At 41.3% G+C, this 12,040-nt stretch overlaps 1 protein-coding gene across 4 annotated transcripts in view; it reads left to right on the top strand.

Moving 5' to 3' along the window:
* col14a1b (collagen, type XIV, alpha 1b) overlaps positions 1-12,040 on the top strand; it is an 83,970-nt gene extending 71,930 nt beyond the window's left edge. For 2 of the 4 annotated variants that reach the window (XM_029658237.2, XM_029658240.2), the window contains 6 exons: positions 2,816-2,851; positions 4,680-4,746; positions 4,954-5,142; positions 5,433-5,510; positions 6,818-6,973; positions 10,371-12,040. In XM_029658237.2, coding sequence (XP_029514097.2) covers positions 2,816-2,851; positions 4,680-4,746; positions 4,954-5,142; positions 5,433-5,510; positions 6,818-6,973; positions 10,371-10,750 — 906 coding nt within the window. In that variant the 3' untranslated portion in view covers positions 10,751-12,040. Of the gene's footprint in view, positions 1-2,815; positions 2,852-4,679; positions 4,747-4,953; positions 5,143-5,432; positions 5,511-6,817; positions 6,974-8,422; positions 10,342-10,370 lie in introns of those variants that run through there. The other 2 variants (XM_029658238.2, XM_029658239.2) reach the window with 2 other exon arrangements.

Raw genomic sequence — 12,040 nt, 5'->3', positions numbered from 1 at the left:
GAACTGTCCTCTGGTCTGATGAAACAAAAATAGAACTGTTTGGCCATAATAACCATTGTTATGTTTGGAGGAAAAGGGGGGAGGCTTGCAAGCCGAAGAACACCATCCCAAACATGAAGCACGGGGGTGGCAGCATCATGTTGTGGGGGTGCTTTGCTGCAGGAGGGACTGGTGCACCTCACAAAATAGATGGCCTCATGAGGGAGGAAAATGATGTGGATATATTGAGGCAACATATCAAGACATCAGTCAGGAAGTTCAAGCTTGGTTGCAAATGGGTCTTCCAAATGGACAATGACCCCAAGCATACTTCCAAAGTTGTGGCAAAATGGCTTAAGGACAACAAAGTCAAGGTATTGGAGTGGCCATCACAAAGCCCTGACCTCAATCCTATAGAAAATTTGTGGGCAGAACTGAAAAGGCGTGTGTGAGAAATGAGGCCTGCAAATCTGACTTAGTTGCACCAGCTCTGTCAGGAGGAATGGGCCAAAATTCACCCAACTTATTGTGGGAAGCTTGTGGAAGGCTACCTGAAGCATTTGACCCAAGTTAATTAACAATTTCAAGGCAATGCTACCAAATACTAATTGAGTGTATGTTAACCTCTGACCCACTGGGAATGTGATGAAAGAAATAAAAGCTGAAATAAATCATTCTCTCTACTATTATTCTGATATTTCACATTCGTAGAATAAAGTGGTGATCCTAACTGACCTAAGACAGGGAATTTTTACTAGCATTAAATGTCAGGAATTGAGTTTAAATGTATTTGGCTAAGGTGTATGTAAACTTCCGACTTCAACTGTATCTAAATCAGGCAACAACAACAAAAAATGCACCCACTGTAAAAAAAATAATAATAATCATTGTGTCATCATTGACTGTAGCGCATATTCTATATTTGGGTTAGGGTTGAGTGGGTCACACTTTTTTTTGTACCTTTATTTAACTAGGCAAGTCAGTTAAGAACAAATTCTTATTTACAATGACAGTCTAGGAACAGTGGGTTAACTGCCTTGTTCAGGGGCAGAACGACAGATTTTTACCTTGTCAGCTCGGTGATTCGATCTAGCGACCTTTCGGTTACTGGCCCAACCGCTTTAACTACTAGGTTACCTGCCGCCCCAATGTGCGGTTTGCGAATGGGTTATTAACAATTGCGGGCGGGTGCGGGTGAACAAACAGCTGACCCGCACCCCTATTCCAGACACATGTAGAATCTATGCTTGTACAATCTATGCATCCTGTTTATTCTACCCGCTCGTGGTTTCCCAACGGTTTATGTTGGTGTTTCCTTTATTTCGGCTGTTAAGTTTATTTTTTCGTTGTCCATTTCAACATTGTTGCCAGAAAAACATACTTTTGTGTCACTCAATGGCCTCTCTTTTCGTTAGAAAATCAGAGGTTAACCTAACACTATCATGACTATGGAACAGAATATGTTTGTGGCAGTTTAAGTTAACCTTTAACATATTGCCTTAAAATGTCATGACAATATGCAATATGCATTTTAAGCTACATTGGTGGCTTGCAAGGCACTAACGTATTTATATATATATATATATATATATATATATATATGATTTTTTTCACCTTTTATTTAACCAGGAAGAAACCCATTGAGACACATTGTCTCTTTTGCAAGGGGAGACCTGGCCAAGAAAGCAGCAGCAGTCAATTCAACATTTAAACATACCAATACAAACAACACATCATTAGGTGCTCATCCGACCTGGAGGAAACATTTACACTCCTCAACAGAGTTTTGGGCCAGAGTTTTAAACCCACTAAGGGGCACTAGTATATCTAGGTGAAGCATATTTTGCAGACTTCCATGCCTCAGGTGCACAATCGGAATGGCAGTCTTGCTTAACTCGGCAATGGCCCTGGGGACTTTTAGCAGCAACCATCTAGTAGACCGCGTCTGGGAACTGCTGGTGGTGATGGGGAAGGAGAGCAGGCTACCCAGAAGGGCTTTGTAGATGAAGAAATACAAATGTAGCTGTCTGCGTATGTAAAGTGAGGTCTTGCCCTGCATTTGATATAAGGTGCACTGGTGGGTGAGTGACTTGGCATTTGTAACATAACGCAAAGATGCATGATAAACAGAGTCCAGTCTCTTTAACACAGAACAGGCTGCATGCATATACAATATGTCACCATAATCAATTACAGAAAGAAAAGTGGCTTGAACAAGCTTCTTTCTGGCCTCAAATGGGAAGCAAAGCCTTGTTACAAGAATAAGAACCCAATTTGAGTTTAAACATCCTCACAATCACAATCCTCACGTGAACTTTGTAGGACACCTTATCGTCCAACCAAAGATCAAGGTACTTTTTAATTGGTGTGCCCCCAGACGTCAAAATGCTAACATTCTCTGGCTGAGAGCCAGACAAGGTTAGCAGTAATTACATACTCTTGCCTACTATGTAATTACGATGTAATTACTGGTACTGCATAGTTATTATTTGTCATTATATGACCTTTGCAGATAAATGGTTATGGCAGGGTTCAAATAATGACGCTAGCTTGCTTAAGGTAGCTTCTAGCTTACTGAAGGTAGCGTCTGTTCATTGTGCAGTGCTTTTTCCTAAAAAGAGTTCTTCATACCTGTCATACCTGCTTTCAATGTCTGTTGTAATTCTGTTAACCTTTCCAAATTGCTTTTACTTCTCTGGGGTAAATGTCTACTTCTTGATGCAAGTTCTTGAAAAGAAAAAGATGGCAAAGAAAATGGACAACTCAAAAAATGTGTACAGTAAATGTACTTCATTGTTTTCTGTCCATTGTCATTCTGCCTCTTGTTCTGTTGCAGGGTTCCGCCGGAAACAAAGGAGAGAAGGGAGAAAGAGTAAGTCATAGAGATAACAAACATATTGGTAATTGATGTAATACTTCATATACATTGCTTTGGCAACAGTGGCAACCACCCATTCATGCCAGTAGAGCATTTATTAAATTCAATTGAATTGAGATATCTTATGATACTTATCTTGTTCTATATAATATACAGTGTACTATATATACAAATGTATGTGGACACCCCTTCAAATTAGTGGATTCAGCTAGCCTAAGGTCACCATGTGCAATGCCAAGCGTCGACTGGAGTGGTGTAAAGCCCGTGGCCATTGGACTCTGGAGCAGTGGAAATGCGTTCTCTGGAGTGATGAATCACGCTTCACCATCTGGCAGTCCAACAGTCAAATCTGGTACCTGCCCGAATGCATAGTGCCGACTGTAAAGTTTGGTGGAGGAATAATGGTCTGGGACTGTTTTTCATGGTTCAGGCTAGGCCCCTTGTTCCAGTGAAGGGAAATCTTAACGCTACAGCATTCTAGACAACATTCTGTGCTTCCAACTTTGTGGCAACAGTTCCTGTTTCAGCATGACAATGCCCCTGTGCACAAAGTGAGCTCCATATAGAAATAGTTTGTCGAGATCGGTGTGGAAGAACTTGACTGGCTTGCACAGAGCCCTGACCTCTACCCCATCGAACACCTTTGGGATGAAACTGAATGCTCGGCTATGAACTGACATTTACTCCTGAGGTTCTTACCTGTTGCACCTCTACAACCACTGTGATTATTATATATGAACGTTTGAACATCTTGGCCATGTACTGTTTTAATCTCAACCCGGCACAGCTAGAAGAGGACTGGCCACTCCTCAGAGCCGAGTTCCTCTCTAGGTTTCTTCCTAGGTTCCTTCCTTTCTAGGGAGTTTTTCCTGGTCACTGTGCTTCTACATCTGCATTGCTTGCTGTTTGGGTTTTAGGCTGGGTTTCTGTATAGCACTTTGTGACATCGTCTGATGTAAAAAGGGCTTTATAAATACATTTGATTGAAATGGAATTCCGACTGCGAGCCAGGCCAAAATGCACAACATCAGTGCCCGACCTCACTAATGCTCTTCTGGCTGAATGGAAGCAAGTCCCCGCAACAATGTTCCAACATCTAGTGGAAAGCCTTCCCAGAAGAGTAGAGGCTGTTATAGCAGCAAAGGGGGGACCAACTCCATATTAATACCCAAGATTTTGGAATGCGATGTACAACAAGCAGGTGTCCACATACTTTTGGTCATGTAGTGTAATTCTGTGAAGTATGTGTTCGATGCTTAACATCAATGTTCAAGATAAATAATGCCCTCCTTTCAAGTAATTGCTGCTCCTCAGCTAGGCGGTATACAGTAGGTGTTCTCTGACAGCCTGACAGTATACAATTACCATTACAACAAGTTTTCTGAAGAGCAATATCACACGGTGTACTGCACCCAGAACACATTTTGTAGAAGACCTATTCATGCATACTTTATAAGCTAAAGCTTTAGAGCTGTGTTACTGAGCTGTAGAAATGATTTTCTACTTTACAGCAGTTGTATTTTTAAAGAGCTATCGTTCTAGTGTTAAGTACTTTATGGATTGGTTTCGCCCATAACAGCGAACAGCGAATGGGTAATAAGGTTTCTATACAAGGCTCAAAAAGCAACATCTATGCCTGTCAACAACAGCCATGTTTTCCAATCGAAAGAGTTGATGCCAAAATCACAACTGGCAGGCTTTCTACCCAAGTAATGGTGGAGGAAATGTCACCTGTGGGATCGATGAAACAGGTTGGACACATCAAACACACAGTGTTATCTGTAGCCATAGTCTTGGTGTCACCATGTGTTTTTGCCTCCAGGGTGACCTGCAATCCCAGGCATCGGTCCAAGCAATCGCCCGGCAGGTCTGTGAGCAGCTGATACAGAGTGAGTATTTTTTTATCCTTCAGCTGACCCTCTTCCTGTGCGGGTTTGTGTGTATTGATGTGAGTTTGCACAGGTCTTGTGTAATTGTATTCTATAGAAGGGGTGTACGGTTTGAAAAAAGGAGTGTTGTCTGTGATGGTGTAAATGTATTTTGCCATTGGCATCCATTCATGCGCCACTGACCTCAGTCTGACGTCTGTCCCACAGGTCACATGGCTCGCTACAGCTCCATCCTCAACCACATCCCCAGTGCACCCGTTTCGGTCCGCACCATTCCTGGACCCCCAGGAGAGCCCGGGCGGCAGGGCGGCCAAGGACCACAGGGAGAGCAGGGGCCCGCGGGCAGACCAGGGTTCCCCGGGTCCAACGGAGAGAATGGACAACCAGGAGCCAGAGGTACTGAATAGAGGAGACTCAGATTTAACTCAAGCTATCGAGCAAAGATATAGTCATGTAGCCTGTGCCATAAGCTTGTGAGAGAAGATATTACAGTAAATGATACCGGCAGGTAATGTAAGAAAACATCACTAATAGAATCAGAAAGATGATTACATATTAGGCTAGATCTACATTATTGGACATGACATGTGTAGTGCTGAAGGTGATATAATATGGAAAGGAGACAAGCATGCCCACTTCTCTGAATTTTGTCAAAGTGTGTGTCCCCTCTGTCTCTGTTTGTCCAGGTTTGTCAGGAGAGAAGGGTGACAAGGGAAGCCCAGGTGTAGGAGTCCAGGGTCCCAGAGGCCCCGTAGGACCCCCAGGTAACCAAAACAATGCCTGGTGAAAAACACCCCAAAAACGAAAAAATGCACATTTCCAACTTCAATTTTTCTCCAGGGACTTCCTTTGCCACCGAACATCTGCAGAGGAAATCAACATCTGTTAAGGGGGTGGATTAGAAAATGGGAAGTCATCCGATCTGTTTTTTGATTAAGCGTCTCCCTCTTGATTCAAGGGGAGAATATGACACGAAGAGGATAGCCCAAGTTGGATTTAATTTACTTTTGTTTGTTGTTTTGTTGTTTTTCATTAAGCTGCCCCTACTGGTTTAATTAAACATGATTAGGGGGCATAGCTTTTGACTCCTTTATTGATTGTAGTCTAGCTGACGCAGAGTGTTGATTGAACTCCTGGAGTGGTTGCCAGGTTGGTCTACATGAGAGAACTTGGAGCGCTACTGGGAGAACATGTAGGTGTCTGGCATGCGCGAGATCAGTGCCTCCAAGGATATTTGAAAAAGGACATTCATAGCCTTTGCATTTCCTGATGGAGACAGCTCAGTGATAATAGCATTTTGGGTCTGATGAAAAGGCACAAAAGCTTATACTGACTGCTGGGTAATGATAAATATGCTGATTTTCTTCCTTTTGTGGAGAGATGTTTGGCCAATCAGTGGCCTAATTATGGACTCTAGCTAGTTTTCTATTTCAAAGCACACTACTAGATAGTTCACCCAAATTACATGTTGACGTATTCGTTTCCTTACCCTGTAAGAAGTCTATGGATAAGGTATGACAGCAATTCATGCTTTGATTTAGTTTCCTTGGCACTGTTTCCACATGGTAATGTTTTATTGTTTTTGGGCATAAATTGAATTCAATACATTGGTCCCATGAATTGAATAGTAGCATTTTTCACACATTATGTTCAAAACATCTATAAGTGACGGTTGAGCTTTACAATAATGGGATTTGCGCCACAAATGCTAAAACGTTAGCATGTGGAACCAGTGCCAGGGAAACTAAACCAAAACATGGATTGCTGTCATAACTTCTTCATAGACTGCTTACAGGGTAAGGAAACCAATGCGTAATTTTGTCATTTGGGTGAACAATCCCTTTAACTTCATGAATTCTACCTCAATACGCAGTGTTCTTAGTCACAATGAAGACAATAATATTGCCATCATGTTTTATTGGTTTGCCATAACGTTTCATATAATGATTTAACTTCGGAATTTAGCTCAATGTTAAAACCTTAATTGTTCATTGAAAATGTATTTGTTGTATCAAAACACACTCCCCACATTTCTCCGCCCTCTCATCACTCCTTTTCCATTCTCCTCCAGGACCAACGGGTCAGGGGCGGACAGGTAGCCAGGGTCCGTCTGGTCGGCCGGGGAACCCTGGAACTCCTGGGCGGCCGGGTATCCCTGGACCAGTGGGGTCGGCTGGACCTCCTGGATACTGTGACCAGAACTCTTGCGTGGGCTACAACGTAGGAGGTAATTATGACCCTCATCCTCCCCTACCACTGTAAACACACCAAAACACCACAAGGCAGCATGAGATTTTTAGAATATCAAAGTCCAATACGTTAGATCTAATTGTTTAGCCATAGTGAACTCCATTGGCGTTGCCATCAGCTTGTTGTATAGATAACCTTTACCTGAGAATGCACTCTCTGAGAATGGGTTTCCATGTCTGTGTATCTGACCTATTGTATCATACCCTGTCAATCAATCATCAACTCATTTAATCCAATTAAAGCTCTTTGAAAGGGAGACCTGAGCAAAGAGGTCTCATTGGGTTAAATCCGCCAGGGGGTTGACCCGAATCACACCCTTATCCACACTGTATTTCAAGGTGAAGCTAAGACAACATGACCTATCTGACTTATCTTGAAAAGGAAGTTCTCAGAATTGCCTACACTATAGTATGACTAACTTACCAGTTAACCAAGTTTAGTTTGGTTGCCCATACTGAGATATATTTAAGCAATTGGCATTTGTTTTCTGATTTACTTTATGCATAATAGACTTTGAATTCTAATGTATTGAGACCCACTTGATTAACCTCAGGACCAAACCTCATTAAAATAAATGAGTGGGAGCTCTTTATTCTCTGTTTACGACAGCTCAGGAAAATAATGAGCCCATTCTATTATCTGATGGTTTACAGTAAGATGGCCGTGAGCATATGGCTTATTTATGAATCCATTAGTTCCTGTTGCCATTTAAGCCTTGAAATACAAAATGTAACCAAGATGCAGAATTCAGCTTGGAAACAATGAGTTACAATGTGCTGAATTCATATAATGGTACCTGAGAATATTTTTTTAAATGTTGCCATCTCAGTATCCCAGTATCTTAGCTTGTGGAATTGAATGTAAACAAGCCTGCTTGTTTAAACGTATATAGACCCTACAGATAGATATCTGTGAATGCTTGTGACATGTGCAATATAGTTATTCCAACAAAGTATCTATCAACTCTCAAAGTCTTATCACGATAAGTCATGTTTCAGTATTTGCATGAACAGACCACACTATTGCATCAAGTTTGGCTACATTGTTTCAAAAAGACAATTCTGCATCTTTACAGTCATGTGATCATGATTTATTCAACAATAGTTTGTCATCTAATACACATGGTTATTGTGAGTGTGGATACAATCTATAGCGCCCGAACTGTAAATGCATGTGTGCATGGACACCCATCAATGATGTCTTTCTCTATCGGGCCATTTTCTCTGAGGAAAAGGCATTACGGTGAGCACACTGTATGGCTCAAAAGGCCTGCGGTGTTCTCCATGCACTCCACAGTGTGAGTAATACCAGCATGGTGACTTTATGATTTTGTCTCATCTGTCTGACCTGTGGTATGTGTGTGTGTCTCCCTCTCTCTCTGCTTCTGTCATCCCTCTCTCTCTCTCGCTACTTTCTCCTACTCAAGTCCAACAGTATGGGTAGTGAGCAGCGTTCAAAAGGGTTGTAGTGGAGATGTTAGGGTAGATAGGCTTGTCCCTTGGCCCTACTCCCTCGCTATATCACTGTCAGCAATGACTACTGCCTTGTTTCCTATAAGGCTGTCCCTCTATTTGTAGAAACACATTCTGCCCGACACAAAAACTAATTTAGCCATAAATGCATGTTTTTTTAGCTCACCCCATATAAACTAATATATACAGTTGAAGTTGGAAGTTTATATACACCTTAGCCAAATACATTTAAACTCAGTTTTTCACAATTCCTGACATTTAATCCTAGTAAAAATTCCCTGTCTTAGGTCAGTTAGGATCACCACTTTATTTTAAGAATGTGAAATGTCAGAATAATACTATAGAGAATTATTTATTTCAGCTTTTATTTTTTTTCATCACCTTCCAGTGGGACAGAAGTTTACATGCACTCAATTAGTATTTGGTAGGAATGCCTTTTAAATTGTTTAACTTGGGTCAAACATTTCGGGTAGACAAGCTTCCCACAATAAGTTGGGTGAATTTTGGCCCATTCCTCCTGACAGAGCTGGTGTAACTGAGTCAGGTTTGTAGGCCTCCTTGCTCGCACTCGTTTTTTCAGTTCTGCCCACAAATTTTCTATAGGATAGGTTTTTATTCTCTATTTTGGTTAGGCCAGGGTGTGACTAGGGTGGGAATTCTAGTTTCTTTATTTCTATGTTGGAGTGGTTCCCAATCAGAGGTAGCTGTCTATCGTTGTATCTGATTGGGGATCATACTGTATATAAGTTGTCCTTTTTCGTTTGGGTTTTGTGGGTAGTTGTTTTCTGTTTAGTGTCTGCGCCTGACAGGACTGTTTCTGTTTTCCTTCTTTGTTATTTTATTTGAGTGTTTTGAGTATTACATTTATCATGAATACTTATCACACTGCGTTTTGGTCCACTCCTTCATACGACGATCGTTACACTTGAGATGTAGCTTCAATATATCCACATAATTTTCCTGCCTCATGATGCCATCTATTTGATATAGGACTCATTTTACTGTGGATATAGATACTTTTGTACCTGTTTCCTCCACCATCTTCACAAGATCCTTTGCTATTGTTCTGGGATTGATTTGCACTTTTAGCCCCAATGTACGTTCATCTCTAGGAGACAGAACGCGTCTCCTTCCGGAGTGGTATGACAGCTGCGTGGTCCCATGGTGTTTATACTTGCGTACTATTGTTTGTATAGATGAACATGGTACCTTCAGGCTTTTGAAAATTGCACTGAGTTTGAAGGTAGGCCTTGAAATACATCCACAGGTACACCTCCAATTGACTCAAATTATGTCAATTAGCCTATCAGAAGCTTCTAAAGCCATAAAATCATTTTCTGGAATTTTCCAAGCTGTTTAAAGGAACATTCAACTTAGTGTATGTAAACTTCTGACCCACTGGAATTGTGATACAGTGAAATAATCTGTCTGTAAACAATTGTTGGAAAAATGACTTGTGTCATGCACAAAGTAAACCGACTTGCCAAAACTATAGTTTGTTAACAAGAAATTTGTGGAGAGGTTGAAAAATGAGTGTTAATGACACCAACCTAAGTGTATATAAACTTCCGACTTCAACTGTATTTTATCCAAGGCTTCTCTATGTTTCTGCAGCGAATGTGTACAGTTTTTATATTCTATAAGGAGCCAATAGTTGAATACTGATTGTCATTTGATGCATTACTCAGTTGAGCTGTCACATACATTTAATTAGAGATTCACTTTAGACCTCCTGTCCCTGTCAGTGTAGCTCATCCATACCCCTCTTTAGCTCTTCTGGCCGCTTTGATGTCGTCGCTAACACTGTTCCTCATGTGTGTCTCTTCCTCCTTCCTGTCCCGCTAACCCAATCAAAAACAAACAAACAAATGCACGCTTTGGGGGTGTCCGCGGTGGCTAAAGAGGGTGGCAACGGTGGTGACCCATCTGACCACCACAATCTTCCCTTAGTCCAATTGCCCCCCAACGTCTACCAGAACTATGACGAGGTGGGGGAGGAGGACCCCTATAGGTACGACGCAGGGGGCTACCCCTCCGAGTACTATCAGCCCAACTACCCAGCGCCCCGACCAGTCGAGCCCGAGGACCCAGCCCTGACTCAGGGCGACGAGGTGCTGAGGTCCCCCGGGATCCACCGCTCCTCCAGGAGCCTGGCTGAAGAGGAGGAGGAGGAGGAGGAGAAGAAGAAAGAGGAAGAGGGGCCGGAGGAGAGGAAAATGGTTGGTCCCATGAGAGAGAGCAGGCTAAGGAGAGCCTTGAGGAGGTCGGGGACACACGACTGAGGAGTTGGGACTGTTCAGTTAAAGGGATAAATATCCAAAGGGGGTTCTAAGGACTATCATTAAGTGCCTGATGTCAATGTCAAAGGGACATAAGGGAGAGGAAGGGTGGAGGAGGTTGGAGGAGAGAGTGGGAGGGACCATCTTCTCCTCTTCTTTCTGGAAGTGTTGTGGTTGGTGGTGTAGATATGGTATCTGTACTGTTGGTTGTAGCGTGGTCAGATTTTTGTGTGTGTTAATCGGTTACTTCAAGAGATACAATTGTATTGTTATTTTCTTTTCGTTTTCAGCCTACCACCTCTGTGCTTCATTCATCTAATTTCATGCAAATGATCAATTTCCTGGTCACGGTTTACTTCAAGTGCTTGTTTATGAGCTTAGTAAATACTGGAAGAACATAGGCCTATAGTGTAGTGTAGTATATTATAGTCTAGTGTATATTATAGTATAATATAGTATAGTTTAGTAGTAATATTTTTGTTCAATTGTAGCTTTTATTGCTAGGATATTACGCAAGAGTGGATAGCAAGTACTATTTGAACATTTTGAAAATATAATATAATATTAACGATATACTACTTGGTGATATTTGTAGTGAATACAACTACCTATATTGATAACTATCCAACTAACATTATAAATAGACTCAATATGACCAGTTATTCTCCAGCTGTTCAAAACTTGACTATTATTATTTATTTTGATGAAATGTCCCATAATGTAATATTTGCATGTGTGTTTGTTTCACATATAATTATTCCATATCAATTTATAATGCTATTTTTACCCACCCATGGGAAACAACATATCAACATAAATATATGCTTTCATATCTTGACAGGGTCATTCAAGCTACCAGCCATATAGCCCAACTAATACCCCCATTGCAGTGTTACAGTACAAAACATTTTGCTCTTTGTATTTTTACGATACATGTATGTCTTTAAAGGGTGTTTGAGAAGGTGCTAAACATGTAATATAACAAGATTATGAGTTAAATATGTGAAAAATATATTTCTTTTTTTAATGTATGTTTATTGTTATTGCAAGTGTCTCGGAATATGGTCTCCAGAACAGGAACGTTCAGCCTACAGTATTGTGATGAGTTGTTAGGCCTGTGGTCTATTCACCTTGCAGAGCTCCAGAGACTAACTATGTGGAACAGGCCACTGTAGTGTCTCTCATCAGAACACATTTCAATCAAGGAAGTAATTTATTTTTTACTTGGTATTGGTTTTTCAAACAATAAAATTGAAGTACAACCATTATTTGCGGTGGGTACTCTCAACACTG

Source organism: Oncorhynchus nerka, linkage group LG4 (assembly GCF_034236695.1).
Source record: "Oncorhynchus nerka isolate Pitt River linkage group LG4, Oner_Uvic_2.0, whole genome shotgun sequence".
NCBI lineage: Eukaryota > Metazoa > Chordata > Actinopteri > Salmoniformes > Salmonidae > Oncorhynchus > Oncorhynchus nerka.
The sequence above is the reverse complement of the archived record's forward strand: the minus strand, read 5'-3'. Positions and strand labels throughout refer to the sequence as shown.